General features: G+C 42.9%; 1 protein-coding gene across 4 annotated transcripts in view; it reads left to right on the top strand.

The window, feature by feature from the left end:
* The window catches only part of map3k9 (mitogen-activated protein kinase kinase kinase 9), a 139,195-nt gene that overhangs the window by 100,512 nt on the left and 17,132 nt on the right, over positions 1 to 21,551 (top strand). For 2 of the 4 annotated variants that reach the window (XM_043698138.1, XM_043698136.1), the window contains 6 exons: positions 5,430 to 5,610; positions 9,118 to 9,266; positions 9,774 to 9,949; positions 12,800 to 13,040; positions 13,355 to 13,477; positions 21,334 to 21,487. In XM_043698138.1, coding sequence (XP_043554073.1) covers positions 5,430 to 5,610; positions 9,118 to 9,266; positions 9,774 to 9,949; positions 12,800 to 13,040; positions 13,355 to 13,477; positions 21,334 to 21,487 — 1,024 coding nt within the window. Of the gene's footprint in view, positions 1 to 5,429; positions 5,611 to 9,117; positions 9,267 to 9,773; positions 9,950 to 12,778; positions 13,041 to 13,354; positions 13,478 to 21,333; positions 21,488 to 21,551 lie in introns of all 4 variants that reach the window. The other 2 variants (XM_043698137.1, XM_043698135.1) reach the window with 1 other exon arrangement.

Below are 21,551 nucleotides of genomic sequence, written 5' to 3'. Positions count from 1 at the left end.
GGGCAGCCTACAGCCCAGAGGTGTCAACATTGATTGCTCCAATTTCAAATAACCTCCCTTCCCAGCCCTCCTCCTCCCTTCCACTCCTCCCTGCCACCAAATGGATTCATTCCTCCCGTTGACCAGCCAGGTCGTTACCTCCACCTGTCTTCACCTATTCCCACTTCACCACCCTGCCCCTGACACCCCCTTTAACTGCAGCTCCTCTTATACCCAGCCCCAGTCCTAAAGAAAGATTATACCCAAAATGCTGACTTCCCTACCTCCTGATGCTGCCTGACTTTGTGTTCTTCCAGTCTCCTGCCTGCCCCCTTATTTTGAGCCTATGCCCCCTAGTTGTGGTTTCATCCGCCATTGGAAACAACCTCCCTACTTCTATCTTATCGATTCCCTTCATAATTTTATATGTTTCTAGAAGATCCTCCCTCATTCTTCTAAATTCCAATCAATATAATCCCAATCTACTCAACCTGTCCCCATAAGCCATTCTGGAATCAATCTTGTGAATCTCCTCTGCACTCCCTCTAGTGTCAGTACATCCTTTCTGAAGTATAGCCTCCCTATTTTTAAACTCAATCCCTTTAGCAAAGAAAGACAATATTCTATTTACCTCCTTAATTACCTGCTGCACTTGCAAACCAACTTTTTATGATTCAAGCACAAGGACACCCAGATCCCTTTGCACAGCTGCATGCTCCAATTTTTTACCAGTTAAATAATAGTCCATTTTGCTGTTATTTCTACCAAAATGGATACCCTCACATTTTCCAACATTGTACTCCAACTGCCAGACCCTTGCCCACTCACTTGACTGATCTATATTCCTCTGCACACTTTGTGCCCTCTGCACAATTTGCTCTACCACTCATTTTAGTGTCATCTCCAAACATTGACACACTACACTTGGTCCCTAACTCATCAATGTAAATTGTAAACAATTGCAGTCCCAACACTGATTCCTGAGGCACACTACTAGCCACTGATTGCCAATCACAAAAAGTCCCATTTATCCCTACTCTTTGCTTTCTGTTAGTTAACCAATACTCTATCCATGTTAATACATTACCCATAGTGCCATGCACCTTTATCTTATGCTGCAGCCTTTTTGTGAGGCACTTTGTTGAATGCCTTCTGGAAATCCAGATACATCACCTCCACTGGTTTCCCGTTGTCCACTGCACTCGTAGTGTCGTCAAAGAATTCCTCCTTGTCATGAATTTCATCAGAACTGATCTGCCGGGAAGTCATCAAGCTGTAAGCTTTAAACGGTTTTCGCTCTTCACAGAAGCTGCCTGACCTGTTGTGTTCCTGACGTCTTCTGTTTCATTTCAGATGTCAGCATCCATAAAAGTTTGCTTCTTTTCTAATTCAAAGAAGTGGAAACCAAGAGAAATCAAATTGAACTGTAATCAGACCGAGGATAGGAGCTGATTAACTGACAAGCCATGATGACGGAAGACAAAAAGAGGCAATGAAGGAGAGAAATGACAGATGTGTGTGAGGGTCGCAAAATGTACAAATGGTTTGCAGCGGAACAGCAACTGAGGGAAAACAAGAAGAATCTATTAAAGAAGCCTGAGACTTTTGGGAGAAAAAAGCAGGTGAATACCATATCTGCTGGTCACTCCATCCCACTGTTCCTGAAAAATGCTGGTACACCCATTGCATCTTACTACCACCTGCTTTCACATAGAAAGAATGGAGTATGGTTCAGATCTGACATTGGTTAAAGCCAAAGAGCTGAAAGGTTCCTGGTATAAACATGAAGCGCAGCTCTCCTGAGCTCTGTCGAGGTTCCATTGAAGAGGAAAGGAGCCAGGAATGGATTCAGAGGATTTAAGCAGCGGGTGACCAGAAGCTCAATGTCACAGTTGAGGAAACAATTACTCAATTCCACAATGTAGAAGGGATGGCATCCTGTGAGTAGGGCATAATAAACCACCTTCTCATGCAGCAGGAGTGTTTGGGGCCCTGTCCGGTTGTATTATGAGGAGCTGGAAGGACAATTGTTCAATTTCCTGTGCGTGTTCAGGAATGTACTAGGGGAGAGAGAGGTTGGGGGTGGGAGGAGGTAATTAATGAGTGAACACTCTTGCAAATCACTGAAATGGGATATATTTGGTGAAGGGATCCTATTGGACATGTTGAAAGGTGATTCACTGTACATGGAGTCCCTAACAGATCTGTGAGGGAGAAGAATCCATAAAAGCTGAAGTGTAAGCAAAATCCAGACATTATTGAAGACTCTGCCTATCATGGAGATGACAAACGAGGAGAACATTTCAGAAGGAGAAAGTGAGAACTCAAAAACATCGATACTCGTGCTCTTCAGATGCTGCCTGATGGGCTGTTCTTTTCCAGCACCACACACTCTTCGACTTTGAACATTTCAGAAGCCCTAGTGCGGGCAATTACATCAGAGCAGACGTGAAGGAAATGCCAAAACTAGGGAAGGAAAGCGGAGTACCCTGGGAACCAGGCTTGGAAGAAATATAGTGACAGCAAATGTAGGAGTTGGTGGCATGTCAATATCAATGTGCACTCCCTCTCCTGAGATGTTTACAGAAGGTCAGGAAAGGAATGGAACAGCTAGAAGTGTCCTCCTTAGAAGCAGAATGTAATGAAATTCTCCAGTTCAGGGTAAGAGATGGGACGAGCACCAACGCAGTTTTCTCAGTACCAAAGGAGTTCAGAGAGAACACCTGAGTAAAACTGGAACAAAGGACGTTTAATATGTCCTACAGAAGACAGGTATTGTTTGTACCTGAGAGTTCTCAAAAGCAGCACCTTTTGGAGGAAGTCAGTAGAGTTGAAGCTAGGGTTATTGAACGTGAGAACAAGTTCAGCTGGGTGGTGGATGGACTGTGTTCAAGGAGAAAGTGGAGTGACCTCAGGTGGTCCCAAATGGTGGATGGATGTGTAAAGTAGTGAGTGACCAGCTGTCATGAGGTGGTCCCTGCTTTCGCCTGCCCACCACAGATTGATTTGTTGATCCACGCTCTGGAGGTGTACCCATCACATAGCAGTTTGTGATTATGACAGACTCACCTAGATCATACGGACCTATTAAGTGTTTGTTGCTGGTGAGAAAAGTATTGAATTTTTCAGATCTCTCACTGGTTTTCTTAAAGTGCTTCAGTGATGAAGTTGAAAGTGAGCAGAATGTAATGAGTTTACAACCTTAATGCACATTTTTCATGCACCTTCACATGCGACCTATGCTTCACACTCCTGAGTTAATTAGATCAAAACTAGCCAAAATTATTTTGCACTAAAAGCAAATCATCTCATACTGGGGTCAACTAATGATGTACATGTATTTAACCATATGAAGGTCTTGATTACTTACAGGATGTGATAATTACTGCCTTCCAAATGTCCATTCTTTGCATCTGATCCAAAGCACTGAAGATTGTAAGGTCACCCACCTTTAACAAGAGTGAAGCTGGAGGTTTACTTACAATCTGATAGTGATCAGAAGGAGGAATCCTGTGTAGCGGTTCTATTTTACTCAATCCCACAAATAACTCCATTTAGTCAATGACACCACAGTGTGCTCACTATATGCTGGCAAATGAGGCCGGCATGTTGCATGCAGCAAGATCCCTCAAATAACAATGCCTGTTGATCTCTTCTTTGCTGCTGGTGGCTAAAGGTGGGTGATGGTGGAGGTAAGGATGGGGAGATTATTGACCAGCTAGAAATTTCTCCTGATCTTCATAGTGATGTGGCATCTTTAACATCCACATGACCCAGTAGAACAAAATGCGCATCTGGTTGTGCGCGCGCATAGACATCAAGGTAACTCATGGCTGGTCTGGGGCTGCTTGGAGGGAATATTGGTACCACATGTTCTTCCATAATTTAGCACCAGGATCACAATTAATAATCAGAAAGTTGTCAGTCACAGTATCATATCTAAAGAGCGAATATTTGTGATGAAACGGCCTAAAAATCTCTAGCGGATGGTTCTTTGATATTTTCTGTCCTGAAGATTGAAGATATCCGCGTGGCTTGGACAGAATGCAAATGTCCTACTATGTCTTGTGATAATAAATGTGTGTGTTTTCTTATCCTTGTCATTTGTAGCCCAATTAAATAGTCGTTGCAACAGGTTTTATTTGCTTAAAATAAAAAGGTGATTTAACCTTGCACACTTACCCCAAATCAAATGCGACATATTGTATGCATGAGGATTAGACACTGGTGAAGGTAATATACTGTTTGGTCCCACCTGCTCCAGACATGTGTAGTAACATATCTCTGAACAGGTTGATTAGAAAAATAGGTTAAATAAAAACAATTATAATTATCTTGCATTGGACCTCTTGTCAGCAATAGTAGTGCATCTACCCCTGGACTGAGGTGCCCAGGTTTGGGTCTCACCTGCTGTAGAGGTATGTAGTAACATCTCTGAAGTGGTTGATTAGCAAATATCTTGCAACGGCAATCGCCCTCTGGACCAGGAACCCTGGGCTTAAAGTTTTATCTATTCCAGAGTGATGTAAAAGCCTATCTGAGCAGGTTGATTTTAAAAAAACTATGATTATCCTGCGGTTGTAGTGTCTCTACCTATGGACCAGGAGGCCTGGGTTCATCCACACCTGCTCCAGATGTGTGTCATAACACCTCTGAAAGGTTGATTAGAAAATATCTTTAATTATCTCATCCTCTGATTTACAATCTCCAGTTTCCCATGACATAGGCCTGTAGTTCCTTGGATGGTTTTGATGCCTAAAAGTTCAAGAATGGGTCTCTAAAGCAAAAGGTTTACAGGCTGTGAGGGTATTCATTGTCAAGTTTCCAGAATGTTTTCTCAGGTGAACTTGAAGTTGGAACAATGGGGGTGGAGGTGAAGTTGGAGGTGGAGGAGGGTGTATGGAGTTGAATCTTCCTTTCTGTTGTATTCCACGGTTTGCAAGGTATTGCTATTAATTTTGTTGGCTGATTGCTGGCATGAAGCTGGTCTGAACTCTGGCTTGGTTCATTCACTGCTGGTAGATGTAACTCCTCAACAAATATAAAACCTCTTCCACACAAAAAGCTTGTTTGTATTCATGTTGATTTCAACATGTCTTTTGAGACTTTAGGGCATTCGGACAATTTGATTTCCTCTAAAGGTAAATATGTCCCATTCAGTGGATTATTTGATTGGTTGCAGCAAAGTTCAACGATTCACATCAGTCTGGAATGTTCTTCTGTTCCCCCTTGTGGGATTGCGATCAAATTCATAAGAAGAGGTCAGGTACCCCCGGGCAGCCATATATTCCAGCCTTTGTGTTTAGTTTTAATATGTAAAATAGGTTTGAAGTTTGCAATAGGATATATGCCAGCAAGGGGCATGATGCACGCATCTTCCAGTTTTTGTTGAGCTGTCCTCCATGGATATTTTTGTTGAGGTTAAAAACTCTCACTCCATTTATCCCTAGTTTTGATACACGAGAAGGTGGAAAATGAGAGCCTTAGTAACAAGACTCTGAAAATCACAGACTTCGGCCTGGCACGAGAGTGGCACAAGACTACCAAAATGAGTGCTGCGGGGACCTATGCCTGGATGGCACCAGAAGTCATCCGATCCTCCATGTTCTCCAAGAGCAGCGACATCTGGAGGTATGAACTTATTGGTAGGCCTTGTTCCTTTATCCTTTGCCCTGATGGTATCTTATGCATTTGAAAAGAAAAGGTGGGGGTAATATGATTTCTGTAGATAGATATAGTGATGTGGTAATGTGCGGAGAGGTTGTGCATGTCTTAATTCATGTTAGTCACAGGAAAGAAAGAGTGAAGGTGAAAGCTAGCTGGCTGGTCACTGAATGGCAGGTAAGCCAGCTATTACATACCAGTGTCAACTCTGGGACGAACCTTTGAAAGGATTAAATCCTTTGGTAGCTCATGAGTTTGAAGTGTTAAATACGTGAGACATTGATGTGGGGTTACAAAGTTACTATTGCAATCCATTAGACCAATCAGAATCAAAATATCTGTGATTTTGCATGTGTGCCATTTTTGAAAGACTGCTCTAATGCGCAGAGATGAGGAGTTGCACCACATTATCTATTGTGTGCTTCTTTATCAACTTCTGTTTTTATTGTTTTCTTGTCCTCTATCCATCTTACTCACCTTCCTGCCTCTCCTCGTTTGGGGCGAGGATGTCAGAGAGGACAGGACCAGTGGTAGACATGGAGGTGCAGTCAAACAAGATGAGCATTTCAACTTCCATAAATATTTATATCATTCCAAACTGCACTGTGTCTGTCAGACTGGAAGGCCAGAAGGTCATTTCTGAATCTCTGGCTCAAGAAGCTATACTATTAAGACACAAACTATATCCAACCACTCTCTTGCCCCCACCGCTGCCTCAGGTATTGTGCATGTGTACGTTTTGAAAATGTTTATTTTAGCAGTTGTTGTCCAGACACACAGAAAGCTCACTTGCAATCTGCAACTCTGGATACTTTCCAAACATCAAGCTCATTACTTACAGAGGATGTTGTGAGTATGAAAGCTGCAATTCTTTATGAGGCGAGAAGCTATCCCAAAAGGTGGATATGGACAAGGAAGATGTATTTGTTCATTTAAAGAAAGCTACATTACTCAGCCCCCTTGCCCTGTCATTAATGTACCTCATTCTCCTGGTTTTACCCAACAAAGCCCTATGTAGATTTATAATGCAGAAAGGCCCTTCAGCCCATCTAGTCTGCACCAACAGAACTACCACTAAAACTGTGCTAATTCCCAATATTTTCCACCTGTCCCATATCCTTGAATGTTGTGATTTTTGAATTGGTCATACAAATTTTTTTTTTTTTAAAAGGTTATAAGGTTTCTGGCTTCCACTGCCTTCTCAGGCAGTGCCTTCTAGATTCCCGCTGAGTGAAAAAGTTTTTTTTCCCCCCAAATCCTGACTGAATCTCCTTACCCTAAGATTATACCATCGCATGATTGACCCCTCAGTCAAGGGGTCTGCTCTCTATTCACCCTATCCATACTCCTCATAATCTTTATACACCTCAATGAGGTCCCTTCCTCCGACCTCTCTGTTGTAAAGAAAACAATCCAAGCCTATTTAGTGTCTCCTTTATAGCTCAATTCACACTAGGCAACATTCTGGGTGAACCTCCTCTATACCTCAGATCATGCTATCGCAATCTTCCTGTAGTGAGGTGACCAGAACGCGCACAGTACTCCAGTTGTGGTCTGTCTAACAATAGCTGATCTCGCTTTGACTAGCTTCCTTTACTGATGTAGGATCTGTTCTATATCTGGATCATTCTTTGTGTGAAGAATACTTGTCCTGAGCTTGAGGCAGTTTTGAACCTGTGTCCCTGCTCAAAGCAGTGCTCAGAATTCGGTTGCTATGCATTTACTGTTTTGGACAGGTCTATAAATACTTTTCTATTAAAGATGAAGAACCAACACTCATCAGGTTTGAAACTAAGAATCTGACTCCAGAACTTGGCTGTTCTGTTTTCTGAGACAAACAAAACACAGACAGAACAATTTTTTTAACAGGAACTGTTCAATTTTTGTTTGATGAATAGTCCCGAGAGTGGAATTCCTGGCGGATGGGAGAACTTCGTTGGGTGAGAGGTCCAAGATCAGGGGACTATGAACTTAATTTGCAATTAAGTTCTCAGAACCTCTGTGATGAATCAAGCTCCCCAACAGCAGGATGTGGAAACATTTATCCTTACTTTTGCATTTCATGTTATGCTCATTAAAAGGCCTGCTCACCAGAATTAAGTTTCCCCTTTCCAATTAAGTTCTCCATGAGAGAGCTGACTGTGCCTTTATGAATCCTGACCACATAAGAGGCATCCAGTGGGTGACGTGCTTTACCTGCTTGACTTTGAAGTGAGTTGTCTCCCTCTTTGAGGAGGGTTTGTCTGTGCCTTACCTTATTTGAGATCAGAGTCTATGAAGCACAGGCCATGAAAGATGATTGACTGGGGTGAGGGGGGGTGGTGGGGGGTTTGGTGGTGAGGGAGTACGGAAAGCTGGAGTGTCATGCCTACGGGAAATTGTGGATGACCAAGGATGGGGATCTGATCAAACAAGGTGGCAGAGGGTCTAGGAAAGGAGACAAAAAAAAAACTACAGATGCTGGAATCCAATATTTCTGCCTGGGACTCAACATTTTGAGTTCTCCAATCTCAAATAACCTGCCCACCCATCTCCTCCACGACTCCATTTCCAGGCCCGCCTCCTCCCTTCCATTCCACTTGCTGACCCTTCCTTCCAGCTACCAACCAGATTCTCTTATCGCTACCTCACCGTTCCACCCCTCTCCCCACCCAAAACCCTCCCACCACCACCTTTATCTGCAGCCCCCCTACCCACTCCAGCTCCATTCCTGAAAATGGGATATACCCGAAACATTGCGTTCTTCACCTCCTGATGCTGCCTGGCTTGCTGTGTTCTTCCAGCCTCTAGGAAAGGATGCCTGCCGACCAGGGAAACGTCAGAATATTTACTGCAGGCTTCCCCGTCCAGGAGCCCGAGTGTTAGCTTCTAGCTTGCAGTGAGTAAATGCCTGACCCTTTTAATTATTGAGCCTTTGACCCATTTCATTGCAACTGCAGGGCATTGATTTCCTGCTGACCTCAGCCCAGAATTTGCCATTTTTCATTCAGAGGGTTGTGTGTATAGAATGTGCTGCCAGAGGAAGTGGCGGAGGCTGGTACAGTTACAGCATTTAAAAGGCATCTAGATGGGTATATGAATAGAAAGGGTTTAGAGGAATATGGGCCAAGTGCTGGCAAATGTGACTAGATTAAGTTTGGATATCTGGTTGGCATGGTTGAGTTGGACTGAAGGGTCTGTTTCTGTGCTGTACATCTCTATGACACTATGTTTCTCTCGTGTTGCGTGTATGATAAGCTGAGTCATGTAATCATGTGAGAAAGAGAGACCTTCCCCCAGCCCAAGTGTGTCTCAATTCCACACGTTGTTGACTGCATAATGGGAGATTTCCCCCCACAAGTGGTCACATTCAGAATAGTATAGTCAGTGTAGAATCCAGCCCTGAATACGAGATCTTTTATATTAAATGCTACGAGGTTTTATGCAATTAAGACTTTTTAAAAATTAACTGAGAGCCTTCTGCTTATTCCTCAGCTACGGTGTGTTGCTGTGGGAACTACTGACTGGGGAAGTTCCATTCAGGGGGATTGATGGACTGGCTGTGGCCTATGGGGTGGCTATGAACAAATTGTCCCTTCCTATTCCTTCAACCTGCCCGGAACTATTCAGCAAACTCATGGAAGGTAAGGTGTCCACCTTTACTGAGTCAGAAATACATCAGTACAAGTGTGAAGATTAACCACAGGATTAAATTGAATTCATATTTCTGACATGTTATCTCTTTGTCAAAGAACTGCCATTTGATTTAACACGTTTTCTCCAATTTTGAGCTTCACTTTCCCTGCTGTTTAAAGACTAGTTTAGAAAGCTGTCCTGATGATATATTCCATTCTATCATAGATCCTAATTCCCTTTCTTGCCTTCCTTACCTACCAGTTCAAAATTAAGGGTGCGATTGAGGAGAACAAATAGATATTCTTTTAAATATTTGCATGAGGTATGAGTTGGTGACGTACCAATGCCCAGTGTTTCAGGTTTGAAAATGGTGCACCATAACATTGCTGATGCTTTGCCAAACATCTAAATGCTAAACTATAAAAATGTTGGCCTCATATTGTAACCTCTTCCTTGGCAAGGAGACCAGTAGAAGGAAACACATAACAATATAAATTTTGGTACCTTTGCTTCAGATTGCTGGAACACAGATCCGCACTCCCGCCCCTCATTCAGCTGCATTCTGGACCAACTCACCGCCATCGAGGAGTCAGGCTTTTTTGAAATGCCGCAGGATTCATTTCACTCCTTGCAAGAAGAGTGGAAACAGGAGATCCAGGAAATGTTCGAACAACTCCGGGAAAAGGAGAAGGTAGGATATTTAAACTTTTCTGCTTTAATTTCTTTCCCCTTCCCCGACTCTTTCCCTAATCCTCTTGCTTTCTTGGAGTTGGGCTTTCTCTTTGTCGTCTCTGTGCACTATACTTCAACCAACCAAAACGATTTAGAAATGCAAGCTTAACCAATGAGGCTGAACCGGGTGTAATGTCCCTTTGTGTAATTCAGCACCACTGGGTGAAGCAATAGCAATATAGTGCATCGCTCTCTGTTGTGCTCTGTAGGTTTCCTAGTTCGAGAACAGATCATCACTTTCCAACTGAGTCTTCGTGAGGCTTATTTGAAAGTCATCTAGCACATCTGTAGGGTCCCAATCTCCAGGCCAAAGATTGCAAGTTCAAAAGTTGCTGTATTCTGAATGTAGCTGAACAAATTGACCCGTAAATTTTGTCTGATACACCCATGGCAGGTGGTAAATTCAGGAGAATACTCCGGTCAGCAATGCTTGAATGGCAATAGATCCCCGCAAGTTACAACTTTGGCAACCTGCAATATGTAAAACCTACCTGTGGGAACAGATGTAAGCATATGCTTTTTCCAGTTCTTATGCCACAAAGCATGACAAAAGGGAAGAAGAATCATAGCATCCTTGCAGTGTGGAAGCAAGTCATTCGGCCCATCAAATCCACACCGACCCTCCAAACAGCAGCCCCCTCAGACCCATTCTCATACCCTATTCCTGTATCCTTGCATTTACCAGGCTAATCCACCTAGCCTGCAAAAACCTAGACACTATGGGCAATTTAGCATGGCCAATCCATCCAACCTGACATCTTTGACTGTGGGAAGAAACTGAAGCACCTGGAGGAAATCCATGCAGATACAGGCACAGCCTTACTGTAATGGGAAGACCTCGTAAAAGAAATTTCTTCAGCTAGGGTGTGGCGAATCTATGGAATTCACTGCCACAAAGCTGGGAAGGTCAGGTCATTGTGTATATTTAAGATGGGGATAGATAGGTTCTTGATTGTCAAGGGCTACATGGAGAAAGTGAGAAAATGGGGTTGAGAAACCTATCAGCCATGATTGAACAGCGCAGTAGACTCAATGGCCTAAGTTCTGCTTTTATGTCTTCTGGTTTTATAACATGCAAACTTCACACAAGCAGGCGCCAGAGGCTGGAATCGAACCAGGGTCCTTGGCGCTGTGAGGCAGCAGTGCTAACCACTGAGCCACCATGCCACTTGGAGTGGGAGATTAATGTACTCTTCACTTGAAATACAAATGCTCCAAATGCTCAAAATATCCTGCTTACCAACCTTTGAATGTCTGTATGACATTGATTCTTCTGCCTCTGTACGAATAGCCAAGTGAGCTAATGTAGGCACAATCTGCTGGTACATTTTACCATCGATATTATAAAGTTCCAGCTTTGACTCCCATTATTGTGTGGGTTGAATAGAATGGACAGTAGGATAAAGCAAATCAGAGTAGCGTTTCTCGCCAACCTTGGATTGTTGAGATCAGAGGATCCACCGTTTTAAGGGACTGAAAATCCGAGTTGCCTTAACATTAAGTGAAATGATCATTGGTTGATGAGCCAGCTTGCAGAACACAAATATCATATGCGTTACACCAACCATAAGACATAGGAGCAGAAGTAGGCCATTCAACCCATCGATTCTGCTCCACCATTCAATGAGACCATGGCTGATCTGATCACTTCTAGCTCCACTTTCCTGTCCTTTCCCCCTAACTGTTGACTCCCTGACTCATTAAAAATCTGTCTATCCCAGCCTTGAATGTACTTAAGGACCCAACCTCTACAGCCCTCTGCAGTAAAGAATTCTGCTTTCTGACAGATGAAATTCTCCCTCATCGCTATCTTAAATGGGTGACCCTTTACGGTGAGATTATGCTGTCTGGTCCTAGACCCTCCCCCAGGAGGAAACAACCTTTCTGAGTCTACCCTGTCAAGTCAGCTAAGAATCCTATATGTTTCAATAAGATCTCCTCTCATTCCAATGGGGACAGGCACGACCTACTCAAGCTCCCCTCATAAGTCAGTTCCTGCATATTTTGGGTCAGCCTAGTGAACCTATTCTAGCTTGCCTCCAGTGTCAATGAAGGGCAACATTTGGCGGTGCAGGCTTGGAGGGCCAAAGGGCCTGTTCCTGTGCTGTACTGTTCTTTGTTCATACCTTTCCTTCGACAAGAGGTTCAAAACTGTTCACAGTATTCCAGCTGTGGTCTAACTAGTTTTAGCAACACTTTCCTAGTTTTACACTCAGTCCCTTTGAAATAATGGCCAACATTCCATTTGCCTTCCCTATTTCCAGATGAAATTGTATGCTGGCTTTTTGTGATTTATTTACAAGAACTCCCAAATCTGTGTTCTGTACCTTTTCTGTAATCTTTCTCCTTTAAAGTAATATTCAGCTAATCTATTCTTCCTGCCAAAATACATAACCTCACATTTCCTAAGATTATAATTCATTTGCCAAGTTGTTGCCCACTGAGCTTAACTTGTGTGTATTTCTCTGCAGACTGTTTGTGTCAACCTCACCACTGGCCTTTCCATCTACTTAAGTCTCAATTTTTGTTTTAATTCATTTGTACGACATGGGCAGCACTGCCCAGAGGGCAATTAAGATTCACATATAGGCCAAACCAAGTAAGAACTGTAGATTTCCTTTCCTAATCGACATTAATGAACCAGATTGTTGTTTTTTTAATCAACAATCAACAGCTGAGACTCTGAGCTGCGCCCAGAGGCAAAGAACAGTAACTGACCCCAGTAGTGGGTTTTAGCTTGGCCAGTTGCACCAGTTTTTTTTTTCTTTCGCTTTAATTCTGTCACCAGCAATCATTCCATCTTAACCAGGAATTACGCACCTGGGAGGAGGAGCTGTCCCGCGCTGCCTTGCAGCAGAAGAACCACGAGGAGGTGTTGCGACGCCGGGAGCAGGAGCTGGCTGAGCGGGAGATTGACATTCTGGAACGGGAGCTCAACATCATCTTCCACCAACTCCACCAGGAGAAGCCCAAGGTGAAGAAACGCAAAGGCAACTTCAAGAAGAGCAGGCTCAAGCTCAAGGATGGCAACCGCATCAGTCTGCCCTCTGGTAGGTTGCATTCTTTTGTTGTCCCCCTCCAGAACCTATCCCCAAACATTCTCACCAAATGGCAGTGTTGGATGCTTTACTCAGTCAATAACAGGGAATGCTGGTAAAAGTTCTCAAGTGTTTGAAAGGCAGGTAACCATTCTTAAGTCTCTCTTCTTCGTACCCATCTCTCTCTCTCTCTCTCTCTCCTCTCCTGCTCTCTGCACCCTTTTTGTCCACTGTTTCTTCCTCCTCCACCCTCCCCAACTTCATCCCCATGACCACAACTCTCTCCAACTCTTCTTGAATTCTTTTGGCCTTCAAATATCCTACAGATTTCCAGCATAAGATCACCGTGCAGGCCTCCCCCACTCTGGATAAGAGGAAGAGTCTGATCAGCAGCAAGTCAAGTCCTCCAGCAAGTCCTACCATCATCCCGAGACTCAGGGCAATCCAGCGTGAGTACTGCAGCAACACATGGCTTTAGTAATTGGAACATCAAGTGTCATTTCTAGTGAGGCAAATGTTGTACATATTTTTGATAGTAAGTATACTGAAGGCAGTAATGACCAAAAGGTAGTTTGATATTCATCAGAATTCATCTGCGCAATTTGTGCTTTATGTCTCACTACTTCTGTCCTCTGTTCCACTAGATATAACTTACTTCAACTAAAGCGGTGATATCAAATTGACAAAGAAACTCTTAACATTAATGATACCCTGGCTTCCAGCAAATCTGTCTCACTCCCCTCTTCAAGACATAGTCCATATTTTAGTTGTTACCAAAATGTGTTAGAATTTTCATCAATCCTGTGAAATGTTTACAATTTCAACATTTCTCCAGTTTCAAATGACCCTCTGTGCTTTGCTTTTATGTTTGACAATCTCTAGCCTTCTCTCTGTTTTAGCGTGCTCCTAAGTAGCTGCTGTCTGTTAATGACAGTGAATGACTCGCGGGTGACCAGTTAACGGAGAATCACATGAGGCATTTTAACCCTCAGCAGGTAGATTGATGACTTATGAGAGGGCTTGATTTGCCACTGCTCATTTAGGACACAAGATGGCGCACTTCCCAAAGCATAGCCTATTCCGTCACAAATGGAACAAGAGACTGCAGCTACATTTTATCTGAGCAGTAGCACTTTCTCAGTTTATCAATCAGGACCTGCATCTAGCCTGCCTCATCTCTGGTACTGACCTGTTGATGATACGGAGTTTAATAAACCAGATTCCAATTCTGCATTATCTCAAAGGTTAATCTCTGTGTGTGTGTGTGTGTCTCTCTCTCTCACTCTCTAGCATTTTTTTCCCTCCTCTATCCATGATGGTTGTAAAAAGTTAAATTCCATTTTTATTTTAAACAATGCTTTGCCCAAAGAATTTGAACACTGTCCTTTCATCTGAGTTTGACCTTAGTGAGGTGAGAAGAGATCTACAATCTAGCCATTGTCCATTAACATTCAATGGCATCATAATCACCAAATCCTCTGCTGTCAATGTCTTGGGCATTACTATTGGCCAGAAGCCCTATAAATAGAATGACTACAAGAGCAGGTGAGAGGCAAGATTGACTCCGCTCTTGATTCCCCAAAGCGAGTCTACCATCTACAAGGCACAAGTCAAGAGTATTCCCCACTTGCCTGGATTGGTGCAGCTCCAACAACCCTCAAGACACTTGACACCATCCAGGACAAAACAGACCACTGTAGTGGCACCACATCCACAAATATTCACTCCCTCCACCACTGACGATCAGCAGCAGCAGTGTGTGCAATTTAAAAGATGCACTGCAAATGTTTTCCACGGCTCCTCAGAAAGCATCTTCCCTCGTGACCACTACTATCTAGGACAAGGGCAGCAAAAATACATGGGAACACCACCACCTTCACATTCCCTTCCAAGCCACTCACCATCCTGACCTGGCGTAGGCATTTCATCGCATTCCACTTGTTCCACTATTTAATACAGTTGTGCTGACCAAACCCCTCAGTGCCTTTTATTGTCAAATTCTTCAGAATCCTTTAGGCCATTAATAATCCAGAATGTATCAACCTCAACTTTAAATACACTTAAACATTGCTTTTCCATGGTCCTTTGGTATAGGGAATTCCAAAGATTTGCTTCTATCTCGATTTATAAAAAAATTCTTTTTTCAGTCCTAAATTGCAGTTCCATTATTTTCAAATGAAGGTCCTTGAATCTAGACTCCATAACTAGGGGAAACATCTTGAAATAACTCCACAGAGGTATCCCATTACCAAAACAACCTTAACTTAAATGTGCATAGTGCTTGACACTGGTCCAGCTTCCTCAGTGTTTGCTGTCAGGGTGAACAGAGCCTCTGACCCTCCTTTTTTTTCTGATCACCAAGTCACCCTTTATTTACAAACGGAGAGTCCTTGACACTGATCCAGCTCCCTCACAGCCAGCTGTCAGAGTGAACAGAACCTCTGACACTCATTCCTGTTTATATCTGTCAGATGGGGCTCCCTGATTGGACCATATTGTGAGGTTCACCCAGTTGTCCTCGTTACAATCACTACACCCCACACCCTCTAAGTGCAGGGTCGAAGGCCTGTTCATTTTCTTGTAGCCTCTCCTGGGGTATATTTTTACACAGGGTCAGATGCTTCCAACTCGGCTTCCAATACAGGTGGTGTGTACTGGACTGTAGCCCATCTCTTACGCCCTGAGCGACTCAGAAGAAATTCATCCTCTTTAGGCAGTAAAGGCATTGAGGCTGCGACATCCACCGTATCCATCTCAGATTCTGAGGTTTCTTCAACGCTGGATGGAGAGGGAGAACCCACATGTTCAGAAAGCCTTTCCAGTTGTTCTGAGGGGCTGGCTGCAGTTTGCTCCTCTCCAGTTTGCAAGTTTTTAGCTTTCATGTGGTCTATGTGCTTGTTCAGGACTGCCTCACATATCCAAATATGCAGGGCCATTCCTGTGGTTTTGGCATCAAACTTTGTTACTTGAAGTAAACTGCTTCTCTTCCTTAACAGTCTTGTGTCCAGGCTGGTGCAGAGTCTTCTCCCCATTAGCATCTCTGCTGAAGTTATCCCTGTAGTTGCATGAGGGGTGGCCCTATAATCAAGTAGGAAATGGGACACTTTGCTATGAAGAGAGGCTGTAGACTGTTTCTTTGAGCCTGCCTTCAAAGTTTGGCATGCTCTTTCCACCAGACCATTGGACATTGGATGGTATCAAGCTGTTCTTATGTGCCAAATGCCATTCGACTTTAGGCAATACTCATTCCCTGCTATTCATGATGCCCATGGTCTTGTGACTAGCACTTCCGGGAGACTCTGTGTTGCAAAAGATGCTTTCAGCTTTTCTCTGATCATCCCCGTGTTTCATGAATGAACTCAACGCACATCCAACCACTTTGAGTGGGTGTCCACAATGACTAGGAACATTGAGCTGATGAAAGGGCCAGCATTATAGACATGTAACTGAGTCCAGGGTTTACCTGGTTATTCTCACCAATGTGGAGAAGCTGCTGGCAGTAAATTTTGTCCTTGTTGGCACTCTGGGCACTGCACCACCAATACAGCTATGTTGGCATCCAATCCTGGCCAACCAGGCATTGCTTCTAGCCAACGTCTTCATTTTGGAAATCCCTGGATCACTCTTGCTACCCATAATAAATTGCTGTCCTCTATGGTGATCTGGACTTGAGAGGTCTGGAAAGGATTCAGTTCTGGCTGTGACAGCCCTTTCATTTCCCCCATCACTGCCAGCTGTTTTAGTTTTACCAGGACTGGATCTTTCTGCATCCACAGTCTGATATTGTCAGCAGTGACCGGAAGGGTGACCAGAAAGTTAAAAACCAAAATGGACTCTCCCAGGGGAGGCACCACCGGTAGTGGGAGGCAGCGCAAGGCATCTGCATTTGCTACTTGGTCTCCCGGTCAGTGTTCCAACTTGTAATTATACGCTGTCAGAATGAGATTCTACTGCTGATTTCGATCTGAAGCAATGGATTGCACGGCCTCTTTGATGTGGAGTTGCCGGTATTGGACTGGCCTGGACAAGGTCAGAAGTCACACAACACCAGTTTATAGTGCAACAGGTTTATTTGAAAGCACAAGCTTTAGGAGTGTTTGTCCTTTGTCAGGTGAGACATGTTTGAGTAGCCCTAGCAGCGGTTTGTAATCTATTACTATTACAAGTTTACACCTGTATTGGTGGAACTTTCTCACACCAAAGATGCTTGCCAAACCTTCCTCCTTTATCTGGGCGTACTTGCGCTCTGCATCAGCCAAAGTCTGGGAAGCGTATGCTATTAGGTGTTTTTCTCTATTAGGCGATCTATGAGCCAACACTACCCCTATACTGTATGGGGAAGCATCACATGTCAGTCCCAGATCTCGCTTGTGTTCATAGTGTGCCAACACCTTAGACAATGATAGCTGCTTCTTCATTCCCCTCAAGACTACGCCCTGGCTACAACACCATTTCCAAGGATGAACTTTTTTCAATAGCTGATGAACGGGTACCAGAATGGAGTCCAAGGAATGACCTAAGTTCGGTCAACTTTTGAAAGGTTTTGATATCTGATGCCTCAGAAATATTAGGTTCCTAATAACCAAAAAAGCTGCCAGTCCACAAGCTGCCAGGAGAATTACTTATTACTTGTCATCTGCCCCAATTTGGAAAACAAACATGTTCTTTCCAGATACTGGGCCCAGTCTTCAGCAGGATCAAATGAGTCAAGCTTCCCGAAATTGTGGCATTTACCCCAACTCAAAAATGACTGTTGCGAGCAAGTTACTTCAGCAGCTTATTTTTTTTTTCTCTCGCCACCACTGAAATAACTCCACAGAGGTCGGTATCCCATCACCAAGTTGCCCTTTACTTACACGTGCACAGTACTTGACACTGGTCTGGCTACCTCAGAACCAGCTCTGACTGACCAGACTCTGAGATTCCTGTTTATATCAGGGTTTCCTAATTGGACCAGGTTAACAGCCCCAATCAGGGAACACACCTGGCTGACCTTTTTACAATCACTGCACATTTTACCTGCATCTACCCTGTCCATCCCTGCAGGTATTTTGTGGGTTTCAATTAGATCATTCTTTGAGAAACTAGACAATATAGGCCCAGTTTTCCCAATCTCTCTTCACAAGACAGTCCCACCATCTTGGGAAGAAGTCTGGCGAACCTTTGCACTTCCTGTATCTTTCTTGTGACAGGAAAACTGCACACAGTACTCCAGGGCAGACTACCCAGACTTCTGTACAATTGATCGCCAAACATATCACTGTTCCTTCAGTGTTACTGTGACAAAATCTTGGAACTATTTTCCCTAAGAGCATTGTGGAGTACCCACATTAAATAGACTGAACCAGTTCAAGAAGATAACTCACCATCATTTTCTCAAGGGTATGTAGGCTTTGGCAGCGACACTGGCCCAGCCAGCACTGCCAACATTCTCTGAGTGAAGTAAAAACAAAATGAACTCTCCTTTCTGCTGTGCTGCCAGATAGTTTTCATTATCTAAATTAGTTTTGGTTTTGATGCAATTAATTAGAATTATTGAATTTATTTCAAATGGATCTTTTTCATAAACAATGACTGTAGCTCGAAGGAGCCACACTGGTTTACAACAAATTCTAAGGTGAACTTCAGATTTAATTTCATTCACTATCTCTGCTCCATTCACAGGCTGTGTATTCCATCTTGCAACTCTCCTCTATTCCCACTCTGTTTTTGAAATGCTATCTGTATCCCTTTGGGGGAGAAATAAATCAAGCAATGCTGTTAATTTCTGTCGTTGTTGAAACTTTATTGCTGGAACAGCACAGCAGGTCAGGCAGCATCCAGGGAACAGGAGATTCGACGTTTCGGGCACAGGCCCTTCTTCAGGAATTCGGCCTGTGCCCGAAACGTCGAATCTCCTGTTCCCTGGATGCTGCCTGACCTGCTGTGCTGTTCCAGCAATAAAGTTTCAACTTTGATCTCCAGCATCTGCAGACTTCACTTTCTCCTGTTAATTTCTGTCATCCTCAATTGTTTTTCTCAACAGGTTATCAATCCAGCTCCCTTTTAAATCTTGAATCATATAGTTCAGGCATCTTTCCATTGCATCTTTTTGCGCCATAACTAATGCTTCATTCTGATTTGATCATTTTTGCATCCAAAACATGACATCATTTATTGAGCAGAGTCATGGACCATCTCAGTTGTTAAAATAGGCACTGAAAGTGATCTAGGATCCCATCTTAGTCTCTGAGGGATGACCAATCGTGTAATTCAAGCTGAAAACTAGCGAGTGAGTTTATTCAGAAGTAATGTAAAGAAATTAGCAACTGTATTCAATTTACGTAGGTTGCTAGACAATAGTTATCTGTTGGGTTTGTGCAGTTCTCTCTGGTGAATATATTATGCAGGAGGAGTGTATGATGAGAAGTAACTGGATAACCCCAGTTGTAATAACCTCAGCCTGAATAAGCAAACTGTTGGTAAAGAAACTGGATTGAGCATTAGTCATGCCTCTCTGCCAAAGGAATGATTTCACAAAAATAATGGTCTCTTTATCTAAACAAATTTGACAAACATAAGTAGTTTTCAAATTTTCAGTGAAGCCCTTTGGGTAACTTATCACATATCCAACTTAGGCTCTCATTCAGCCTCTGTTCAAAGTGGAGGATTGCTGAGCTAATCAATTCAATTATGATGACAATCCTTAATTTTTATCACTTTTCAAGAGTTAATTAACTTCCAACATTGTGACATTTGGACTCATGAATTATTTTTGCTCAATGCGAAAACTTAATTGGCTTTCTACTGTCTTTGTCTCAATCCTAAAGTTACCCAGCTAGACTTTGAAACACTGAGCACACTTTGAATGGCTAAGCTATAGAGTTATCAGATAACAACTCCTCTCCCACCCTCTCGGCTGGTATTTCAACATCTAAGACTTGGAGAAACCAAACAGATCCCAAACCCCTCCAATTTATCCAAAATACACAGTCAACTGCTGCCTCTTGGACTTTGATGTTAATCTGTTTCAGAAACAGTCAATGGCCTAGTTTAAATTGATTTTAGTAATTGGTAAAATGGAAAATCTTATCATTGGAAATTGGACCAATTTGAGTTACTTATCTCATGACTTCTTACAATTGCTGTCAGCATTGCATTGCCTATAATTTTGTGCTACAAAGAGCCCGACTTTAGGTCACTTTGACATCAGAATTGATATCAGAAAGTTTTTTTGTACAGCATTTGATCTGACAGATGGAATAGATTTTGGGTTCTGAGAGAGGATGCAACATTTGGGGGTCATTCAAAAGGCAGTTGGATGTCATGACGCAAATGGCAAAGAAAGCGAAGTGAGAGACCAAAGGATTTTTTTTTCATTAACTACACTTGGATTAGCTGAATAGCTTTATTCCTCCATATTTGTTGTGTGGTTTAAATTTGGGAGCATCTCATGTTGCAAGCACAGCCAGAATTGGCAAGGTTAATGATACAGTGATGCAATGGCTTAGAGTGGAATTGGTTTTGACATCCATGACAAAGGCACATTGTTGAAGGAGAGTGTACTGATTGTACTAATAAAGCACCAAAATTTCGAATTAAATTAAGTTTCAATTAATCTTACAACACCTTTTATAACAAAACAGAAATGATTTCAAATAGTCTTTAATTGGAACAAATGGAAGGTTAAAAGTCAACATTTAATTCAAATATTATGATCTAAATTCCACACAGTATAGAGTGTTTTGCAGTCTATGGTTTGCATTTCCATTGTTTCTGCTGTGAAAACTAGCAGTCCACCTTGCAACTTGAGTTCTCCTGGATATTGCCTACCTGATGTTGTTGAATTAATGTTTGAAAATGCAGGCGGAAATGTCTAGCTAATTATCCCATGTCAGAGTTGGAAAAAAAGCAGTTTGAGGATTATCACTCATGACTAGTACCCCAATAGCCTCTGCTGAAAATGCATGTTTGGCAACTTTGGGATCGGATCAGGATAAGCTGTGAAGTTCTTGTGGTCAAATTGCAGTCTCTAGATTTGCATCCATTAAATAACAATGTGATGGTGGGTACCAGAAGACCTTTGAAATGTGCATTTTTCTGGGGGGAAAAGTTGGGAAGGAAATCATTGTCAGTTCCGATGTTTGGTCAACAACATCTGAGCTGTATCTGGTCCTTTAGCGTGATGTTCTAAATGTGTACCATTGCTGGACAATTCATACGTTTTTGTATAAAAGTCTTACATGTTGAATAACATTAAATTATTTCACCAGTGACTGATATGAAACTACTGGGATAAACGGCCATCTTTTTAACCTCTTCATAGTAACACCAGGTGAAAGCAATAAGACCTGGAGTCGCAGTTCAGTGTTTCAGCGAGAAGAGTGTGATGAGGAAGAAAAGAAAGGACAGAAAAAGAAGGGCTGGACGTGGGGCCCCAGTTCTTTACATCAAAAGGATCTTACTGGTGGGGAAGATAGGTAAGAGTAAAGCATTATACAACATCAACTCTATGCTTGTTCATGTTACAGTCAGTGGGCTTAT

The sequence above is a fragment of the Chiloscyllium plagiosum genome, chromosome 10 (genome assembly GCF_004010195.1).
Source record: "Chiloscyllium plagiosum isolate BGI_BamShark_2017 chromosome 10, ASM401019v2, whole genome shotgun sequence".
Classification (NCBI taxonomy): Eukaryota; Metazoa; Chordata; class Chondrichthyes; order Orectolobiformes; family Hemiscylliidae; genus Chiloscyllium; species Chiloscyllium plagiosum.
Note: the sequence above shows the minus strand (reverse complement) of the source record. Positions and strands in the feature narration are given on the sequence as shown.